Raw genomic sequence first — 21,639 nt, 5'->3', positions numbered from 1 at the left:
ACACTCTCCTCAGATGATGGGCATGCTCCTCTGCGTTTCTAGAATACACCAAGATATTATCAATGAAAACAATAATAAAGTGATCCAAAAACTGTTTGAAAACTCTGTTCATGAGATCCATAAATGTTGCAGGGGTATTGGTCAGCCCGAACAATATCAATAGGAACTCATAATGCCCATATCTGGTCCTGAAAGCTGTCTTAGGCACGTCTTCTTCTCTGACTCTCAACTGATGGTACCCGGATCTCAAATCTATCTTAAAGAAATAACCGGCTCCTGCTAGCTGGTCAAACAGATCATCAATCCTGGGTAACGAGTACTTATTCTTGGTAATGACTTTATTCAACTGCTTGTAGTCAATACAAAGTCTTAGGGATCCATCCTTCTTTTTCATGAATACCGGAGCACCCCAAGGTGAGATACTAGGTCGGATGAAACCCTTATCTAACAATTCTTGCAATTGTTCTTTTAATTTTTTCAGCTCGGCAGGTGCCATCCTGTAGGGAGGAATGGAGATGGGTCTGGTTCCTGGCATTACTTCAATTTCACTCTATTTCCCTAGTAGGTGGTAAACCTGGTAGCTCGTCTGGAAAAATGTTGAGAAATTCTCTAACCACGGGCACTGAAGCTGGTTTCCTAACCTGATTATCAAACTTTCTAACATGAGCAAGAAAAACCCTTGACAACCCCTCCTGAGCAACCTATGAGCCTGCAAGGTAGATATCAAACCTCTAGGCATACCTGTCTTGTCTCCTCGAAAGATGACCTCCGATCCATCTTGTTCTCTGAACCTAACTACCTTGTCTCTGCAGTTCAAGGTAGCACCATGAGTAGAGAGCCAATCCATCCCTAAATGACGTCAAAATCAGTCAAGTCTAAAACCACAAGGTCGGCTGATAGGCACTTATCCTCAACTATAACTGGACTGAATCAGCAGACTGACTCCGCCACAGATGGATTACACTTGAGCCCACTGACTCAAAGAGGACACTCTAGCCTAGAAGCTATCAAACCCAAACTGTCTACGGCTCTTAGAGAAACAAAAGAATGAGAAGCACCAGGGTCCATAAGAGCATACACATCAGAACACCTAATAGTGAGTTTACCTGACACCACTGTGTTTGATGTGTTGGCCTCCTGTTGTGTCATGGTGAAGATCCATGTTGGGGCTAAAGGACCTTTCCCTTGGGAACCTACTGAAGAAGAGGTTGTCCCTCTCCCACTACCTCGCCCTCTGCCCTGCGATGTGGCTAAAGCTGCTGGCTGAGCATGCTACTAGAAGCTGTCTGTTGGGACTGTGTCATCCTAGCTACATTAGGACACTCACGTGCCATGTGTCCCTCTTGACCACATCTGTAAGAAGCTATAGTCCCAAACCGATAAACCCCTTTGTGCGGCTTACCACACCTCACAGATCTAGAGCTATTTGAACTAGAGCTTGAACCACTACCCATTCCCAGACTAAACTTCAACTTGCTCCAGAACTTGTTCTTCTTTGTCTTTTTAGTGGATCTACTCCACTTTTTACTTTCCGTGGCAGCTGCACTAAGAGAAGAGATCAAATCTTTCTGTACTCGAGGTTTTGGAATCCAAGGGCTGTGCCACCTATTGTTTTACTATTCCCTGTATGATGGCACTAGCCTCTATTTTTCTGACTGTATCCATTATATTGTAGAAACTCTCTCTCTGCTGCTAAGATTAGGGAAGAATACCTAGAATAGAGTCTCATGGTATACCTCCTAGCCTTCTTCTGGTCAATGTCATAAACCTGACCCACAAACTTAAGCAACTCTAGAAATTTATCTGTGTACTCATCAACACTCATTTCTTAAGTCTGCCATAACTGTTCAAACTCTATTACCTTCAACTCCCTTGAACTGTCTGAAAAGGCCCACCCTACAAACTCATTTGCAAATTGTTGCCAAGATAAGCCATTCAGTTTCGGGTCCACATAATTTTTGAACCACTCATTTGCCTTCTTGCACTTTAGAGTGAACCCCGCCATTTGAATGGCTCTACTGTCACCGGCCTCTAACTCATCAGCTATCATTTTCACTGCTTTGATGTATTCAAACGGGTCATCACCCTCTTTATACTTTGGAGCATCTAACTTCAGATAATCCATCATTTTAACCTTACTCCCTGCTAATGGGTTAGGTTTGGGTGGTTGAGTTTTAGGAATTACTGGTTCTGTTGGAGGAGAAGGAGGTGGTGCAACACTCCCTGAGTTAGGGTTTGCTAGATTCTGAAAAAAGGGTGAAGGTGAAAACATAGGGTAGGGTGGATATGGTGGGTAGTAGGAATAATAGGGCATACATGAGGGGTACAGGTGGTAGCTAAAGTAATCTGATGTGTCTCCCATCGGATACTTGGGTCCCTGTGGGTAAGGTTCATACTGTGGTGGATAGGCAGATCCTGAGGCCTGAGCGCCTCCTTCTCATACCCAGACTTCTATCTCTCCTCTGATCATCTCCTACTGTTTCCTTGACATCTGCAGACATCCTTCCCAAATATATTCTTCTTCTATTTACATCAAAAGATGTTATAAGGTCCCTTGACGTTTCACCTCTATTAGTCCTACTGGACCGTGCTCTTCACGGAGTAGTAGGGGAAGAGCATCCATATCCTTATTTTCAAATGAAACTCCGGTCAACCGTGCAGATCGACGTGAGCCTTGTCTTCTGAAAAGCAACATTTAACACATAGACATTATCATTATATGGTTCATGTGGATAGACATGAACCCTCATCATACATAATATATCAACAATGCACATGCATGCAGTCATGGCATTACACATCATCATACATTCATCAAAATAGGACTCTACATCCTATTCTAATGGACATGATTTTTTCTAATGTGCTTGCTCTCTATAATATTTATGAGCCGAACACTCTAGATTCGACCATATGAACCTAGGATTTTAATATCACCCTAGGACATGATTTTGCAAAAATAAATTATAGCAAACAAAAGGTTAATAAACATGACACGATAAATCATCTCTATGTTGTTTTTTTTTTTTTTTTTTTTTTTTTTTTTTTTTTTTGGAGAGTGCAGGCTTAGACAAAGAACATTGGGAGTTGGCATTCAATTACTAAAAGAGAATAGAATCGGGTGCAATTTTACGTGTAAGATTAACTTTTTAAGATATAGCACCCTGCAATTATTACAAAATGAATATGCTCTGATTAGGATTCGATCACAATTTACTACAACAATCAACTATTTTCATTTATATCTCAAACACTCTCCATACGCGGAGTCTATTTTACTTTATCTTCAAATAATTTTTAATTAAATTTAAGTATTATAATATTATTTGATTTCAACTTATATTCCTAATTGGGTAGTCACACAATTAAAAGATTTAAGCTTATATGGGTTTAATTTAAGAATAATGTAATATATCTGAGAACATGCCCATGCACTCTTGCCACCCTCCACAAGGAGAGGTGGAGCTTTATCAATATCTTTTCTCTTTAGAATCTTATTTTCAAAATTTCCCATTATTTAACGCTCAACGCACCCAAAGGCCATACTAAATGTTATCAAAATTTCAGCTTTGAGTATTTCATTAAGACTTCTGTGTATCAATTCATTAATATATTTTATTTTTTAAATTAAAAAATTAAATAATAAAAAATAAGTTATTTTGATATTTTCCGCTGAACCCTCAATCGACACATAAAGGGCTCCCCAAGTATATATATAAAGAAACCAACTTAAGCCAAAACCTAAGAGTGAGAGGAAGATGAGCAGACCAGGGGACTGGAATTGCAGGTCATGCCAGCATCTCAACTTCCAAAGAAGAGACTCGTGCCAACGTTGCAGGGAGCCAAAGCCTGTGGAGAGTGGTGACCATTGTGGAAGTTTTGTAGTTCCAGGCCCTGATGTCAGGGCTGGTGACTGGTATTGCACCTGTGGAGCTCATAACTATGCCAGCCGTTTAAGCTGCTTCAAGTGTGGTGCCTCCAAGAACGACTCTTCTGGTGGATCTGCCAGCGACATGTCACGGATGAGAGGTTTCGAGTTTGGAGTCGGTGGCAGCAATATTAGTCGCTCAGGCTGGAAATCTGGAGACTGGATTTGCAGCAGGTTCATTAATTTTTTTTAATCCTTTGGTTTTCAGAGATTCAAAGTTAGAAAACTTGAGAGCTTTTGATGAATATGGTCATATATTTGAATTTCACAGGGCTGGCTGTAATGAGCACAACTTTGCAAGCAGGACTGAATGCTATAGGTGCAATGCACCTAGGGATTTATCATCAAGCAAGGCTTCGCGTTAACAATAGATTAATTTCCATCTATGGGTAAATATATTTATAGATGTTGACATTAATCCGCAGTGTTTATGTTTTTAAGGCCAGCAGATCCAGAGTCCAAACCCAGCTATGCTGCTGTTCTGCATGCGAAAGAGACTTAAGATTTTGTTTTCTTCTGCTGAGAAGAAGGATCAAGGAGAGCTGCAGATCATTCAGCATTTATGAATTGTATAATTAAGTTATATATATATTGTGACAATCACCGTAAGTAATAATAATAAATAAATTATCGGAATCGATATTACATAATAAAACCACTGATAGTAAATATATTAATTTATTTATTTTAATTTTTTTTAAAAATAATTTAATATATTAAATATTAAAATGAGTTTATTTCATACTATTTAACTCTTTATGTACCACAACTATATGGATATTAGCTGCTCGACCATTTCTTTGAACTTAAATTCTATGCCCCTTCGAAGGGAAAAATAAAAAAGGTTAGCTTAAGCCGAAAGCTTTATCTTTTTTCATAAGACTGCAATGGAAAAAAACCAAATAATCTCATAATACTTCAGTTCTAATATAATTAGAGTCCCAATCAAATTAGTAATAATACAATGAGAGATATATTATAAGGAGATTTACTATTTAATTTTTTTGTATTGCCATTATTAATAAGTCAGTCTTTATATTTTTAAAAATTTATTAAAATATTTTTATTTTTTTCTGTTAACGAAATAGTGCTTCAGTCTTCTTTTCCGTTAAAAATAGATAACAAATGATTGAGAAAATTTTTAAAATTCAATTTTGCCTTTAAATAAAACCCCTTATTTAGTCCTTAGATATTACTATTATTAACAAGTCAGTCTCTACATTTTTTAAAATTTATTAAAATATTCTTATTTTTTTCATATATATTAAAACGTTCCTATCGTTTCGTAACGTTATTAACGTTATTATCGATTTTTTCCGCCAACGAAATCATATCTATTTCTTCTTCTCAAAAAAGAAGAAAAAAAAGAAGAAGATGATGATAAAGAAGAAGAAAAAGAAGGAGAAGAAGAAAATGAAGAAGGAGAAGAAAATGATGATGATGACAATGACGAAGAAAAAAAAAAGAATCTCCTCCTCCTTAAAACAGAAGAATAAAAAGAAAAATCAAAGAAGAATCAAAGAAAGAGAAGAAAAAAAAAAGAACCAAAAAAGAAGAAGAAAAAGAGGAAGAATCGATAAGAAAGGAGGAGGAGGAGGAAGAGGAGGAGGAAGAGGAGGAGGAGAATGGGGTAATTTGGTTTTTTGCTATATTTTTAACTGCAGAAATAGACGAAACAACTATTTTGTTGACGGAGAGAAAAAATAATAACATTTTAATAAATTTTCAAAAATATAGGGATTGACTTGCTAATAATGACATAGATTAAATTGTAAATCTCCCTATCTTATATCTAGAAAATACTACTCCAACTTATAAAGGATTATTTAGTAAAGAGTGTTTTTTAGTCATAAACCTAACAGATTGTTGGTGTTTAACAAAGCTATATCTAATGAACTTTGCTTTATTTAAAATAGCTACTAAAAGTATTCATCTTCTTGTTAATCAGAAATTGTTTGATAATATTTTAAAAGTTTAATTACTTTAAATAGTATTTTGACTAAATTCAACAACTTAAACACTATTTTAAAAGTTTTTGCTGATCGGCACCCTAATAAAGATAATATATTTAAATTGAAATAATGCATTAACTTTAAAAAAAATCATTTGAATTCCTTGCTGGTAAGATAGAATCATATCAGAAAGTATATATAAAAAGAAACAAAGAATGTATTCAAAAAACAAAAAAAAAAAGAAACAAAGAACTATTGTAGATACTTTGGGACAGGCTTTAGCATTACAATAGTATGGATAATTCTGCAGCTCATTCTCTTGCCAAGAGGAGTTTGCATGGCGATTGTTTTCTCTTTAATCCTTAACACAATGTAATTCTATATTTTTTTATTAAATATATATATATATATAAATCTTATAAGGAAGACTCAATCTTGTCATAAAAGCTAAGAATAATTAAAAGCAGTAGAGAAGCAGAGATAGCTTGAGGGAGTCATTTCCAGGGGTTGGAGGAAGCAGAGATTCGCATTTATTGGCTTTATTCCCAAGGTATGCCAATTTATCTGAATCTACATTTGGTTCTGATTGTTTAGATGAAAAATATCCTTATTTCATCAAGTGAAATATTGAATCTCTGCAGATTTTTGAAGGATGGATATCATTGAAGCAGCAACCCAGCGAATAGAAAACAGCAGTGATACATTGATCAATATAAAAAAGCTGGAGACTTCAATGATGGGGGAGTTGAACAACTTGCCTGCTCAATCCTCAAAGTCAAAGTATTGTATCTGCAGATTTCCAAAGCGACTACGTGATTGTAATGAAAGGGTTTACAAGCCTGCAATGGTTTCAATTGGGCCGCTGCACCATGGCAAAGAAGCATTAAAAGCCATGGAAGAGCACAAAAGAAGGTATCTTCAAGATTTTCTTCAGAGGACAAAGGTAAGCTTGCTGGATTACATTAAACTTATAAAAGAAAAAGAAGAAAGATTGCGCAATTCTTATGTAGAATCCATAGAACTAAGCAGTGATGATTTTACAGAGATGATTTTAGTGGATGCTGCATTCATCATTGAGGTTTTTTGGAGGTTTCTTGTTAATGAAAGGCAAGATGATGAAGGTGACCATATGTTTAATAAACCACAGATTATAAGGGATATAAGCCTTGATATATGGTTACTTGAAAACCAGCTTCCTTTCTTCATTCTTGAGGATGTTTTTAACCTTTCTGGTCATGATCAAACAATTTCCTTCACCAGGCTTACCAACGAGTTCTTGAAAAAATTATGGGACTTGGAGGAAATGCCACACAGCGTTGAGAAAAATAACCAATCCTCTGAAATTTCTCATTTGGTAGACTTCCTGAGATCTCACCTTCAGCCTCCAGAGTTGCAAGCCAAAGAGAAACCTGAAAATCTAATCACGCCAAGTTTAGAGGATCTCCAATCTGCTGGTATCTTGATTAAGTTGAGATCCGGCAGAAATTTATTTGACATAAAATTCAAAGATGGGGTTTTGAAAATTCCAAGTTGAGACTGGTTGCAGGTGATACAGAGATTCTTTTAAAGAATCTCCTGGCTTTTGAGCTATGCCATTGTTCTACACCCTACGTCAATGACTATATCATAACTATGAGTCGACTGGTGAACACCAAGAAGGATGAAAATATACTTGTCAATCGTAGAATTGCTGAGAATTTGCTGGGGGAAAACGATATGCCCTCTTTCTTTAAGAGCCTTCTTAAAGATGCTTATTTTTCTGCTGATCACTTCTACTTTTCTGGCTTGATCGAAGAGCTAAATTCATCCTGCGATTCGAGTTGGAAAAAATGGAGGTTACAGTTGAGGAGAGATTACTTTGGTGATCCATGGGCAGCCATTTGTGTCATGCAAGCCATAGTTCTTCTTGTGCTTACTGTGATTCAAGTAGTTTATGCTATAAAGTCAAGTGGGGGTTCTACGACTGCCAAGGGCAATTGACACGTCTGGCATTTTTTTTTCCTCCATCTTAGAGCTTGTTTTAATTTGGTGGCTATTGTAATATATTCATTTCATGCTACTTGTCTTCTTTTTCAATCGTTGCAATTTTGCTCTCTAATCAACATATCAAACAGCAACTGAAATGATTTTAGAAGGATACAATATCCAATGATGACCGCTGGATTTCTCCATCTCGGTCTGGGGCCAGGCCCATAACGACAGTCCATCACTTGACAGTCCATCACTTGGAAGCTCTCCGGTCTCTTGAATGAAGCAGAACCAGCCCGCTCAGCCTTAAGACTAGGATCCATCCAGACCCCAGTCAGACCGACCATCTCGGTCTGGGGCCAGGCCCATAACGACAGTCCATCACTTAACAGTCCATCACTTGGAAGCCCTCCGGTCTCTTGAATGAAGCAGAACCAGCCCGCTCAGCCTTAAAACTAGGATCCATCCAGACCCCAGTCAGACCGACCCAGCCCAATGGGTCCTGAGACCGGATCTCTCCACTTCTCTCCAACCCTATCATGAAAAGAAAGGACAATAGGCCTGGTCACTTCACAACCCTGTCCACTCACGCGCCGGAGGAAATTAAATGGCCAGCTAACACAGAGAGGATCGCCACATTATCCGTACGTACGAACCCATACGACAGCAAGTATAATCCTGCGGCAGAAAGATCGTGACACGCCAAGGGAAAGGTGGGATAAAAAAAGAGAGACACCCTCCCAACAAAAGAATTTTTATTTTTTAAGTTTTAGAAAACACTTTGTATACCCCATTTTTTCTGGATCTCAGATCGTCATCCAATATTAAGGAAATAGACACAAGCATCTTTCCCTAATCAAAGGTATTTGTGAACTTCTAATATTGAGTTCAAAATTGTTTTGGCAGTTTCAACTCATCAACAATGTCCAGCTCATGGGATTACGAAAAAAAAAATTCGCTTTGAACCAACGCATCCAACTCATTTCAGCTTAGATTTGGAAGAGCTCTTTAGAGGCTTGGCAACGGGCCGCGCAGGAGCGCTTCTTACAACCTTCTTCACATCATACTTTACAGATGAGAAGGCACAGAGCAAGGCAAGGAACATTGTTGGGCAGACATAGATAGCTTTGGCAGGATCTGTATTTGTTGGCTTTCCTAGGATCCCTTCCTTGACAAGTCCCCAAATTACCAAAAGTGTCCCGAACATGCTCATCCTTCCAGGTTTTATTATGCCCACGAATGCTCCTGCTACAGAAAAATAGCTTCCTGCAAGAACCTGGAATGACAACCAGCAAGATTGATATGAAAAGCTGAGAGATGAAATGAAAATAGGAAGCTGACAAGGTAAGCATATCGCACTGATTCTCACAGGCAAATCAAGAGACCACATGGGTCAAGCTAAAATAAGTACTACCAGATAATAATCAAAATATAATGGCATTTCCATAAAACCAACTGCAAGAAGAGCTAAAAAGATAAAATCAAATGAAAAGAAAAAACATGATTACAGGTAAGCAGTTGCTTATGGAAATAGAAGTTCCACTTTAAAAATTTGGTTGCAGTTATCATACAAATTCACCACCAAATTTATTAAGTTAGAAAAGGCATTTGCCCTTAATCCCAAACACGACCAATCTATTTGAAATTCCCAGTGTTTTCCGTTTACTCTGCCCCAAGCCTTGGAGGGAACTTGGCATTTCTTTGAGACTTAAAGGGTGACCTAGTGCATGAAGCAATTATACTTCCCAGAGAAGGCTGCTTCTGTGGCTTCAACCAGTGATCTCAAGTTACAAGTGGAGTAACTTTACCATGCACCAAAGTCACCCTCTCATTTCTTTTAGACTTCAGTGAACAAAATCTGGGAGTTTAAAACTTCAACTTTGCCAAAAGCTAAAGAAAAAACTTTTGCAATGTGTTGTGTTACTATAATTTGAGAGTTTGTGCACTAAGTTTAAAAATTATAGCGTTACATACCCGAAGAAAATGATGTATGGAGCCTTAATAAACTCTCTAAACATATTAATCAAACAAGAAATATATGATTACATGTAAACAAGTTTTTCATCATCCTCACAAGCTACAAAGGAATCACAATGCAGAGATACAAATCAAAATTATGGAGGAAAAAGCAAGATTCAAAGGGTTTGAGGAAACATATGTGCATGTAAGCATGCCGTCAAGCAATAAAGTTTATTCATCAACAAAATGCCAAAGAATAGCAGGAAAGAATGCTTATGAAATTTCTGTCCTGCTTTATGTGCGTGATTCATGATTGATTTAAAAACAGAACACACTAATAGATCAGGTAAAAACAGATGCATGCATTCTCCAAGTCCCTGCCAGCTGACACACCCCCCCCCCCCCCCCACAAACAAAAAAAAATGGTGGTGGGCAATCAGCACCGCACCGCAGTATATAAATTTATATAGCTCAGGTTGATGAGAAGTTGAAAAAGAAAAACCTCTAAACGCTGAAGATCAACAACTGCAGGTGCTTCTTTCACACTGGTCAAGTTATAGATATCTAACACATTGTCCCACCTTGGAACAGTCGTGTTCTTGATAAGACCATTCACAATAGCTCCAGGGTAGAGAAGAGCTTTCACTACAGGAACAGGAAAAATGTCACTTGCAACCAACTGGGAAGACGTGACATGAATTGGTGTTGAACACATGCCAGATCTACATGGAACCCTGTAAAACAGTAGGTAAAAATGGTTAATAAATGAATTAGAGTTTGGATTCAAAATTTCCTTCACGCACTGTATATCTACAAATCAAATAGCCCTAGATAATTAAAGATGTTCGACAGTTGAATTCCATTATAACAATCTGAAATGCAAAAATAATGGATGGTGAAGCCACAGATGGAGATAACTACGGAAAGAGCCAATATGTGGAATGAAACAATAAAATTGCAGAATTACTTGCAAGATTAATAATATTCAGGCTTATAATTCCAAGCATCAGTTTACAGTTTCACTACTCCATTTAGGGTTTTCCCCCATGCTAAAGAATTTCACTTTAGTCCATTGATATTCTTGTTGCAAGAGACATTAATCTTCCATAGAACAATCCCGTATTGGTCAACGATTGTTCATTGGCTTGATTACTAATAATCCTTAATTAATTTGGTCTTGCCCAATTTTTTACACAGCAAAACAAGCAAACTAAGAATTCAAGGATGAGAAGATGAATGAATCTTCGCTAGAACTCGAACAAAGCCTCCAATAACTCCAAGAATCATGCACCAGCACGGACTTCAGCATTTATTAAAGCTTAAAACACAGTATACAGTTACAAAGAACAATTGCAAGAAATTCAAAAGTTCCCAAGTCAAAATAAACAAAACCCAAGATTATAATCTAGAAAAGGGAAGGTCAGGCAAAGAAGATCTTAGTCTCACACAGTGGCATGAATTTCCATAAGTGAACCATGAGACCAACGATGAAGAAAACAAGTAGAAAAATAAAAATTAAAAACAAAGGGGATTAAGTAAGGAAGATAAACAAGATCTTAAAGAAGAAAAAGCGAGTAAATGAAAAAGAAAATTAAGAAAGTACCTGAAAAGAGGGACCTGGAAAATGATTAAAAAGAAATAGATTCGAGATGCAATCGAAGGTAGCTTGCTCACCCATCCCCCAGACGTTGCTGCTCTTGTAGGCGGTGGAGCAGTTGATATTGCCATTATAGAGAAATTGAGGAGAGAGGCAGTACGAGCAACGCAAAGACCGAGGAAAGAGAGACTGTTTGTTTAGATCTGGTGCTCAAGTACCACTTAATTATTATTCTAAAACATTATAGTGTAATATTGATATTATAGCAAAATTATAATTTAATCCTTCTAATTTGTATGATAGAATAAAATTTAAATTAATTCTTCTAAAATTATATATAAGTTTTTAAAATAAAAAATTTATAAAAAAATAAATTACTAACCTGAATTTTAATAAAAATAAATTAAATTTTTATAAAATTTTTAATTTTCAATAAAAACATAATAAATAATTTTTATTATCTAAATCATTTTTATGTAAATATTTTACTTATTCACGCATCAAGTTATTGATTATAGTGAAGTTACTGTTGCAATTGAGAAGAAGGTTTCTGATGAAGATAATAGATGGCTAATGGAGGAATTCACGACTGATGATGTACGGTAAGCTATTGATTCTACGCATCAAGATAAATTCACGGGTCCAAATGGTTTTAATCTGAGTTTTTTTTTTAAGTTTTGGAGCACAGTGGGAGCAGATGTTTCTAAGGTTTGTATGGAGTGGATTGAGAAGGGAGTGATTCCAGCTGGACTTAATGACACAAATTCAGTCTTTATTTCAAAAAAGGATAATCCATAGTCTATTTTGATATGCGGCCTATAGCCCTCTGTAACGTAATTTATAAAATTGTCTCGAAGATATTCGCCAATAGATTGAAGTTAGTTCTTCCTCACATTATTGCGAAAATGCAGAGTGCGTTCATGACAGGGAGACTAATAACAGACAATATAGTTCTTGCAAAAGCTTACGATAAAATTGAGTGGGACTATTTAACTGCAGTCATGAAATCAATTGGGTTTTGTGATGGGTGGGTAGCAAAAATACTGATGTGTTTTGTTACTGCCCAGTACTTTATTCCGTTTGGAGAGGATATAATTGATCCTATTGTGCCTGGAAGAGGTCTAAGGTAGGGAGATCCAATCTCTCCCAAACTGTTTATTATTGGAGTTGAAGGGTTTTCTGCATTGATTAGTAAATATGAGTCTGAGGGGCTGATATATGGGTGTCGGTTGGCAAGGTCAGCTCCCACGATTTCGCACTTATTTTTTGTAGACAACTCTTATTTATTTTTTTAAGTTAAGAAGGAGGAGTGTTTGATTATTAAGCGGTTGTTAGAAGTGTATCATGGAGCTTTAGGTCAGTTAATTTTTCTAAGTCATCAATCCGATTCAGTAAAAATGTATCGCAAAATGACAAGCGTGTTATTTGTGATGAGTTGGGTACAGTGGAAGAGAATGATATGACCAAATATCTTGAAATGTCATGCTTGTGGGGAGGAAAAATGTGAAGTTTTTGCTTATTTGAAGGATTGGTTAAAGGCCAGGATTAGAGGGTGAAAGTGTCGTAGCCTTGCAAAGGCAAGAAAAGAAATTTTGCTCAAAATGGTAGCTCAAGCATTACCCACTTATGCTATGAGCTTGTACTTGCTTCCACAACAGATTTGTACTAAGTTGCACAGAATTATGAACATTTTCTGGTGGGGTAAAATAAAATGGAAGAAATGGGAGCATTTGTGTTAGAGGAAGAGTGAGGGTGGTATTGGTTTTAGAGACTTGCATGATTTTAATCTTGCTTTACTAGCGGAGCAAGGGTGGAGATTAATGACAAATGATTCGTGTTTGATGACTCAAGTTATTAAAGCAACTTATTTTGAAGGGGGAAACTTTCTTAACTCGAATTTGGGAGGGAATCAAGTATGATATGGAGTGTTTAGCAATCGAAAGTGGTGTTGTTGAAAGGGTGTCGAGCCCGTGTGGGTGATAGGAAAGAAATTAATGTCGGAATTTCCCTTGGCTGCCGTGTCCTATTGATGGTAAAATCAGCACTGATAGAAGAGCTGAGTATTCAAATTTATGTGCGACAAATCTTTTCCATGGTGACTCCAAAACTTGGGATGAATATAAGGTGAGGGCTATTTTTAATGAAAGAGATATTTCTTTGATCTTATCTATCCCTTTGAGTATGCCTAGTGTATGTAATGGTTGGACTTGGCTGGATGAGAAGAGTGGTTTATATACTGTTAAAAGTGGTTATAGAATCCTGAGATCAAATGGCCAGTTACCAGTAATGGAGGGGGATTCTGATTTATGTCAGGACATTTGAAAGATCAGAGTAATGTTGAAGATGCTTATTTTTGTGGAAAGCAGCCACTGATTGCATTCCCATGAAATTCAAATTGAAGCAGAGGCATATAGTGGAGGAAGATAATTGTCCTCTCTGCAATCAAGCTAGTGAATCAACTTTACATATATTGTGTTATTGCGATTTTGCTAGAAATGTATGGCATTATTCAGGTTAGGGGTAGACAGCTGGTAATAACCCGAGAATGTTAAATATTGGCTTGCTTTTTTTTTATTTATTGAACATGTAGGTCAAGAGAGATGGGGATTGATTGCTGTGATTTGTTGGAGTATTTGGAAGTACCGAAATCAAGTAGTGTGGGAGCAAAAACATTCTTCGGTTAGAGCGGTTGCGGGGTCTGCAATTACTTTGCTTCAGGCAAAATATTCAAGAGATTAGGTGTGAGGAGGTGAGAGTTATTGGTGGTTTTGTGTAAAAAATTCTAGAGGATTATTGATGCAATTAAAGTAGAAGTTCTTGATTTAATTTTTTCTTAAAAAAAACCTACTAATAAACTAAATTTAAAATATACAATGTTAAGCGGAAAAACGGAAAAATCAAGAAAATGCCGTATTAAGAACTTGTTTGATAATTTAGAAATTAGAAAAGTATTTTTTTAAAAAAAAAACCATTTTAGTAACTGTTAAAAAAAGTAGTTTGAAAAAATTATTTTATTATTTTTATAATTTAATTATAATTTCATTTAATAAAATTAATTTGATATACAAATCAACGTATATACTAAATATTTAGTAGAATTTTTTATAATTTAATTATTTACATGGATTAGGCATAAGTCAAACAGTCCTATGAGAGAAAATAAATTGAGTTGTTATAATATTAATCATATTTTTAGTTTAAGAGAGAAAATAAAAATGTTTTTTTTCCTAAATTTAAAGTAAAATTTACAAATTATAACTAAAAATGAAGTATCTAAAATAGTTATCAACTATATTTATATTTAATTAAAATATTTATGTATTTCTAATAATTATTAATTTAATAATTTATTCAAAGTTCATTAATTTAATTTTTAAATTGTCTGGTTGGTCTTTTCTTTTTCTTTTTGGATTTGCGTTCGTCATCACTAAAATCTCTTCTCAAGAACAGCTTTAGGACGAAAACGGTGCGTTTAGATGGAGGACGTGACTCCTAGATAACCTCTTCGAGAGATATTTTCCAGTTTGGCTGTGAGGGAGAGCAAATGAAAATGGCGTTAGCTTCATCGTCTGTGAAGATTTTCACTGCCCCGAAGAGTCGGCCGTTTCCAAACATTGAGCGGCTCTTTTCGGGACCTCCCAGGCCATCCAGTCTCGTTATGCCACGCCACCCTTCTGCTGCCTCTATCGTCGCTTTCTCCCGCCGTCGACACCAGAACTCTGCTATCTCTTCTTCTTCGTCAAAGAAAAAGAAGGTAAGTTGGAACTGCTATAACCTAATTTGGAGTTTTACCTATGCTTTCTAGTTTATACTGCTTCATTATTTGCAATTTTCACTTGTAATTGCTTACAAAGTTCTGAATTTTTTGGTATTGATTGTTCAAATTCCGAGAAATTATATTTAGATTAAAGCAGGATTATCGTTTAATTCCCCTTTCTCTGTTCTTGTAGAAAAAATCGTCTCTGGAGGATGTAAAGCAGGAGGAAGATGATATAGATGAAGATGCCTTTGAGGCACTCTTCAGCATGCTGGAAGAAGACCTTAAAAATGATGGATCATCCATTGATGATGATGATGATGAGATAAGTGAAGCAGATTTTGATAAACTTCAACGTGCATTGGAGGAGGCATTAGGAGTTGGTGACGATGATGATGACGATGTTGAAATACTTGGCTCAGCTGGAGATGATGTTGAAGATGGCAATCCTATAGAAGAAGAAGAAGAAGAAGAAGAAGAAGAAGATAACGATGATGAACAGGAGGAAGGTCCACTAAAGCTTAAGAATTGGCAACTTCGAAGGTTGGCTCGTGCTTTAAAAAATGGACGCCGTAAAACTAGTGTGGGTATTTTTCTCTACATTTGTGTGTTTGCTAGCAATTTGAGTTTAAGAACTTAGAAATTCAGTGATGAGGGTGAATATTTAACGGAATTCGATTCCGGCTGCTTAATTTTATGGCTTCTAAGTGGAATTTCTCTTATTTTTCAGATCAAAAGCCTTGCTGCTGAACTTTGTCTTGATAGGGCCATTGTTCTTGAGTTGCTCCGTGATCCCCCTCCAAATCTTGTTATGATGAGTGCTGCTTTACCTGATGAACCGGCACCAACATCTTCATTACCAGAAAGTAAACCAATTGAGATCATTGCTGCAGAATCAGTGACTGTGGATGAGGTGAAATCTAAGAGTGAGAAAGGAGTACCCGTTCATGTTTTGAGGCACAGATGGTCTGCTCAGAAGAGACTTAAGAAAGTCCATGTTGCAACCCTTGAAAGAGTATACAGAAGAACTAAAAGACCTACTGTAAGTAAAGATTTGTGTCCTCAATGTGACTGTTTTTGTTTTTTTTTTTTTTTGTTTTTTGTTTTTTTTTTGCAATAATAGTATCAATGAAATGAATTATAATGTATGTGTTGGAAGTTGAATTCCTCATATGATTTTTTACATATACAAATAATGCAGAACGCAATGATTAGCAGCATTGTGCAAGTGACAAATCTGCCTCGCAAAAGAGTGGTGAAATGGTTTGAAGATAAACGCAATGAAGATGGGATTCCAGACCACCGCGTCCCATATCAAAGGTCTGTTCTTGAAGTTGCCTCTTCCAGTTGAAATGATCTGTATATGTGTACTGTAGCTGATGATGGCACCTGAGGGAATTTTAACACATCAGAAAATAAGTTATGAAAGGCCATAAGATTTTTAAAGCAGTCTCATTTCTCACCATTGAATTTTGCTACAACCTTGGATTGGCCCCGACAACCCGACTCTCTTCTTACCTTTGAAATTTTTATTGAGTATAATATAGCAACTAGGGGCAGTATGTTATTTACATAACCATGATGAGTAGAACTCTATGAACTGTTTCTTTTTGGTTTTTGATTTTGTACTTTAGCTTCAGCAATGCATTAAAAGATTAAGGTGAGTCTGAATTATAAGTTTGTTTGAGTTGAAAAGAATGAGCATATAGTAGACACATCAAGCTTGTATCTAACCATTAGTAGTACTAGACAAACTTCTTGAATTGAGAATTACAAGGTACCTGTGTGCGTGTTTGTATTCCTCCACTGTTAGCATTTAGAATTGACGCCCAGAGTTTTACGAGTTACAAATTGCGTGCATGTTCCTCAGGAAAAGCAAGCCAATGGAAGTCCCTTAAATAACGAGTCTGGCAAAGAAGCCTCTTAACAAGTAAAGATGCAAACCTGAACTCATTATATCCTGAAACACAAAGATTCAATATGCCTTTGGGTTTGGCTTGGAAGTTGACAACTTGCCATTCCACCAATCTGCATGTGGTTATTTTTTATGATAACAAGCTTGGAAGAATATCTAAGCTCACTACAATCCATAAATGGGAAGAAACTCTGGAATGTAGCTAGCTAACTTAAGTTTTATAAAAGAAAAATCCATAGTGATGCTAATTTTTGGCCTTGATAGCATAGTCGTGCATTCTACGTTTTAAAGCAGTGTTTTTGACCGTTACTAGCCCCTTATGCTGGTGTTGAAAGTATTTCAACAAGAAAAAGTCTGTCGATATTGTATTGTTTCCACATTTGCTCGACATAGATGAGATAATTGCTATGAAAACTGCTGGGAATCTCTCTTAAAGAAAAGCCATCAGAACAAGACAAAAAAAAAAAAGAAGTTAAAACAGAAGGTTACTTTCCTAATATTCCATCCCATAATCTATTTCCTTAGCAATTTCCACCGTTTTTCTTTCAGCCCGTCCTATATATTCTTGAACTACAATCTTTCAGGCCAACACACAATAAGGAGATCGAAGGGCATGGCAACTTTGCAAAGGGCTAAAGTGTATAGGAGGCAAGGTTCATCAGGACCAGTGTGGGATGAGAAGTACCTGTTGGTGGAAGACAAGGTAGAATACAGGGAGCTAAGACCTTGTAGAAGTTCCTTAAACATTAGAAATGTGGATTGCAGTGGCTCAATTGCAGCAGCCCCACCAATTTCTTGCCCTCGCAGCCTCTCAACCCCAGCCACGAATCAAACTTTTTCTGGAGGTTCTGGAAAGGGCTTTGGTATCCCAAAATCCAAATCAGGAAAAAGGAAACTGTTCCTAGCCAAGCTACCCAAGTAACAAGTAATTTTCCAGATTTCATCATCACTAATCAGCTGCCAAAAATGCATCTCCCTTATTTCCCTTTGTTTCTTTCATTCGTTTATTTCTATTCTTAAGGGTGAATTATAAAAACGTCCCTGATCAATGCCATTATAACAAATTGATCCATGTATGTATATAGTTGTTATTTGTTAATACTTCAGTAGAATATGAAAATACCCTTGTAGAAGATGAACGTTTTAATTTTTAAAAAATAAATAGATGAAAGTGTTAATATAATAAAATTTAGGGACTAGATAACAAATTATTATAAATTTAACTAACGAAATATGCTGGAATATATTATGAAAATGTATGAAAAGGCTAAGGTGTTATTAACGAGATGATACATAGGGATTATTCAATAATTTGCCAACTCAATTCATCACGGACTGGCTGCTTATCTCCCTCCACGATTACCCTCTCTTCTCCGTACGATTTAAATGAAATCAGATGGCTGAAAATCTCTTCGCCCCCTTGGCTCTGAACATTAATATCCCGCTCTTTTATCTCTGTGAAAAACCCAAAAGGCCATAAAAAATTTTCTAATAGGAGAAATGCAAGAACAAGCAACTAGTTCAATTGCAGCCAATTGTCTTCCTTCCAGCAGCGAGAGATCTTCCGGCTCTGCTTTTCATCTTGAACACAAAGAAGGTTCTATCTATGTCTTTGGTTTTTATTTTCTGAGATGAAACGAAGTTCCCATTATCAAATTTCTGGGTAAACTTTTTACGTAGAAAAAAGAAAAAGAACATCTTAGTTTTGCATTAATGACCTATTTTAGTTTCCAATTCCCTGGAAAAATTGGAATTTCTTTCTGGGTTTTGTATAATGTAAGTTTTTCTACACTGGGTCGCAATTTCTTCTCTGTTTCTCATGATCTCATCACATATTCTCTCGAAATTTATCCATCTGTGCTGGATGTAGGAGAATTACGAATTTTCAGTACTTCCTGTTGCATTGCTTGGTAAAGTGATTTCAGGGTTGGAGAGGAAGTCAGAAGAGTGCCGGAGATCAGGTAAGAATTTTCATGATCACATTTCCCTCATGCTTATATCAATTTCATGACTCAAAGAATGGTAGGTCATTAGTACTGAATTCACTTTTATGCTAAAAGTCAAGAGTTCAAATCTAGTTGGAGCAGATAGTAAAAAAACAAAAACAGAGAAAGAAAAATTCATACCTTAGAATAATGCCTATCATCACAAGTAATTATGTCTATGTTGGGTGCATAGGGTTGGGAATAGATGAGAAATTGAGAAGAGAAATAGACCATAACTTGTAATGCCTTGTTGTCGTGGGCAATGCTCAAAATGCCATCAATCCGATGGCATTGGGCATGTCAAAATTGCATTAATGTTCTGTAACAACAGAACCTTCATTTTCTTGATCATTTGTTTGCTGCCAATCACATTTGATAAATCAATTGCGGAGTGCTGGAGGCTTCAACTTCTAAATCCACAGTGAAAAAAGAAAAGAAAATTCTTTCCTTTTCTTTAGAATAATTTTTCCTTAAATTTATATCACTTGCTCAATGTATTGTTGAAATGTCTATTATCTATGCATCAATGAGGAAGCTGTGCCTGTCACTGATAAACAAAGTATGGCCCAGAAGTTGCAAAAATTGAGAAAAACCTGTCGGATGCTTCTACTGCCTTTGATATATATATATATTTTTTTTTCAAGTCTAAAGTATGTTATATTTAAATTTTGGAAAAAAAAAAGGTTGTTGAAACATAAAATCAATTAAAAAGGTATGAGAATTATTTTATAAACAAAAGTCAACTCAGCTGAGATATGGATCTCTTGATATTATGTTAATAATTTATCACTAAAATGTTTATTTTGTAATGCAATATTAGATTCACACTTAGTCTTAATAAGATTCTGATTAGTGTCGAGCAGTATTAGGTTTAAATTAAAAAGATCGATCGAATCGAATTAATTTAAAATTTTAGTTTGACTTTTTATTCGATTCGATTCGATTTTTAATTTTAAAAATTTTGGTTATTTCGATTCCATTCGATTTTGATTAGAAAAAAATCGAATCGATTAGTGATAATAATATATTATTTTCAATAGAGAATTAAATTATATTAAAATAAAAATATTTTAATTAAATACTAAAAATAAAGTGTAAAAATAAAAAATTTATTAAAAATTAAAACCGATCCAATCAAATCGAATCAAACTGAATCAGATTGATTTAGTTCGATTTGATTTCTGATAAAAATAGGTTCGGTTTTATTTTTATAAATATTAAAATTTTAATTTTTAATTTATTAAATTTGATTTGATTTTAAATCGAATAGATAAAATATTTCACTCGATTTTAAAATTAATATTAATAAAACGAAAAGGAAAACACCCTCTACTTGAAAAATCTTACTTTTCCCCAAACATGTACAAATTTTACATTTTGAGAATTTTAACAATTTTAGAAAGGCTTAATTTTAGAAAAAAAAATATTTAAAAAATTATGTAATTTTATTAATTTTTCACGTGGAGAATGTATTTATTTCAAAATTTATCGATTTAATTTTATATTAAAAATAATATTTAAGTTTCATGTTTGCATGTGATAACATTATATTATAAAATAATTTTTAATATAAAATTAAATTATAAATACTAAAATAAATCACAAAATTTAAAATGAAAAACAATAAAACAAAAAAAAAGATTTTTTTATACTTTTTCTCAATTTTAGTACCCTTAATTGACCATGCAAATATGAGAATGCATTTCCAAGATTCATAAAGGCAAGTACAAAGAGAGAGCTTACGGATAATACTAAGATCTAACAAAGAAAATCAATAAATATGTAGATAAATTCAAATGGAATCACCAAAATGAAAAAAAAATCAAATCAATTTAAATTAAATCAAATTTAATATTGAAAACAATCAAACCAAATACATACTTGCCACTGTCAAAATACTATTTGAGCACTGACAGATCAATACTACCAAAAGCGAAAAAGTGATAACAATAAGGCTACGGCACAGCAGGATCACAATCAAAAGACGAATCAAATAGATAATTTTTAGTATCATTTATAAAAATTTATCAAAATAATATACCAACAACATTAAAAGAACTAAAAAAACACTTCAAAACGCTAGAAATAAAATATATTGCATTAAAAGAAAAAAAGACATGATAGAGCTCTCACAGGCGAATTACTCACTAGAAATAGCGATGCGATTTTGAGTTGCGTCACACATGCAAGAAGCCTCTCTAACGGTATATGATGTGATGTTGCCCTCCTTAAGCCCAAAAAATATCATCTCAAATTAGTAGAAACTAATAAACTCAAAAAATATCATCTTGAACCAATAGGAACTAAATGAAATTTTTATAGTAAATTTATTGGCTACTGTGAGATGACGAAAACAAATACTCAAAAGTAAAAAAATAATTCTAAATTTGCAATTTCACTTCACAAAAAAGTTCAAAGATCTAGTTAAAACTATACAAAAAAAAATCTACGAATGGAGTGTCGAAAAGGTAAAATGCCACCAATCGCCAGAGCCAAATTCTCTTAACCGCTCAAATTTCATATTAGTACGCTTAATTTAGATTTGAGAATGAATATAGCCGCCGGAAATGGCACCGAC

General features: G+C 35.2%; 3 protein-coding genes and 1 pseudogene across 3 annotated transcripts; 3 read left to right on the top strand and 1 right to left on the bottom strand.

The window, feature by feature from the left end:
* Nucleotides 1–3,688: 3,688 nt before the first annotated feature.
* LOC110612439 (zinc finger Ran-binding domain-containing protein 2) lies at nucleotides 3,689–4,551 on the top strand. Its single transcript, XM_021753228.2, has 2 exons — nucleotides 3,689–4,102; nucleotides 4,200–4,551. The coding sequence occupies exons 1-2, from the start codon at nucleotides 3,759–3,761 to the stop codon at nucleotides 4,291–4,293; spliced, it is 438 nt and encodes a 145-aa protein (XP_021608920.1). The 5' UTR covers nucleotides 3,689–3,758; the 3' UTR covers nucleotides 4,294–4,551.
* Nucleotides 4,552–6,301: 1,750 nt separating this feature from the next.
* On the top strand, nucleotides 6,302–7,931 carry LOC110610377 (annotated as a pseudogene).
* Nucleotides 7,932–8,695: 764 nt separating this feature from the next.
* Nucleotides 8,696–11,616, bottom strand: LOC110610378. Its single transcript, XM_021750281.2, has 3 exons — nucleotides 11,411–11,616; nucleotides 10,310–10,541; nucleotides 8,696–9,124 (listed from the first exon to the last, which is right to left on the bottom strand). Exons 1-3 carry the CDS (start codon nucleotides 11,533–11,535, stop codon nucleotides 8,828–8,830), a joined length of 654 nt encoding a protein of 217 aa, XP_021605973.1. The 5' UTR covers nucleotides 11,536–11,616; the 3' UTR covers nucleotides 8,696–8,827.
* Nucleotides 11,617–14,894: 3,278 nt separating this feature from the next.
* Nucleotides 14,895–16,832, top strand: LOC110612334 (protein OVEREXPRESSOR OF CATIONIC PEROXIDASE 3). The gene is made up of 4 exons (XM_021753091.2): nucleotides 14,895–15,158; nucleotides 15,355–15,744; nucleotides 15,892–16,203; nucleotides 16,363–16,832. Exons 1-4 carry the CDS (start codon nucleotides 14,949–14,951, stop codon nucleotides 16,510–16,512), a joined length of 1,062 nt encoding a protein of 353 aa, XP_021608783.1. The 5' UTR covers nucleotides 14,895–14,948; the 3' UTR covers nucleotides 16,513–16,832.
* The last annotated feature ends 4,807 nt before the right edge of the window (nucleotides 16,833–21,639 follow it).

Source organism: Manihot esculenta, chromosome 3 (assembly GCF_001659605.2).
Source record: "Manihot esculenta cultivar AM560-2 chromosome 3, M.esculenta_v8, whole genome shotgun sequence".
In the NCBI taxonomy this organism is placed as follows: domain Eukaryota; kingdom Viridiplantae; phylum Streptophyta; class Magnoliopsida; order Malpighiales; family Euphorbiaceae; genus Manihot; species Manihot esculenta.
The sequence above is the reverse complement of the archived record's forward strand: the minus strand, read 5'-3'. Positions and strand labels throughout refer to the sequence as shown.

Coding starts and splice junctions, on each gene's coding strand:
- LOC110612439 (XM_021753228.2), top strand. CDS start 3,759: ATGAGCAGACCAGGGGACTGGAATTGCAGGTCATGCCAGCATCTCAAC. Junction 4,103..4,199: donor GGAGACTGGATTTGCAGCAG/GTTCATTAATTT, acceptor TGAATTTCACAG/GGCTGGCTGTAATGAGCACA.
- LOC110610378 (XM_021750281.2), bottom strand. CDS start 11,535: ATGGCAATATCAACTGCTCCACCGCCTACAAGAGCAGCAACGTCTGGG. Junction 10,542..11,410: donor TTCCAGGTCCCTCTTTTCAG/GTACTTTCTTAA, acceptor ACTGTTTTACAG/GGTTCCATGTAGATCTGGCA. Junction 9,125..10,309: donor TTGATCTTCAGCGTTTAGAG/GTTTTTCTTTTT, acceptor TTGTCATTCCAG/GTTCTTGCAGGAAGCTATTT.
- LOC110612334 (XM_021753091.2), top strand. CDS start 14,949: ATGAAAATGGCGTTAGCTTCATCGTCTGTGAAGATTTTCACTGCCCCG. Junction 15,745..15,891: donor ATGGACGCCGTAAAACTAGT/GTGGGTATTTTT, acceptor CTTATTTTTCAG/ATCAAAAGCCTTGCTGCTGA. Junction 16,204..16,362: donor GAAGAACTAAAAGACCTACT/GTAAGTAAAGAT, acceptor CAAATAATGCAG/AACGCAATGATTAGCAGCAT.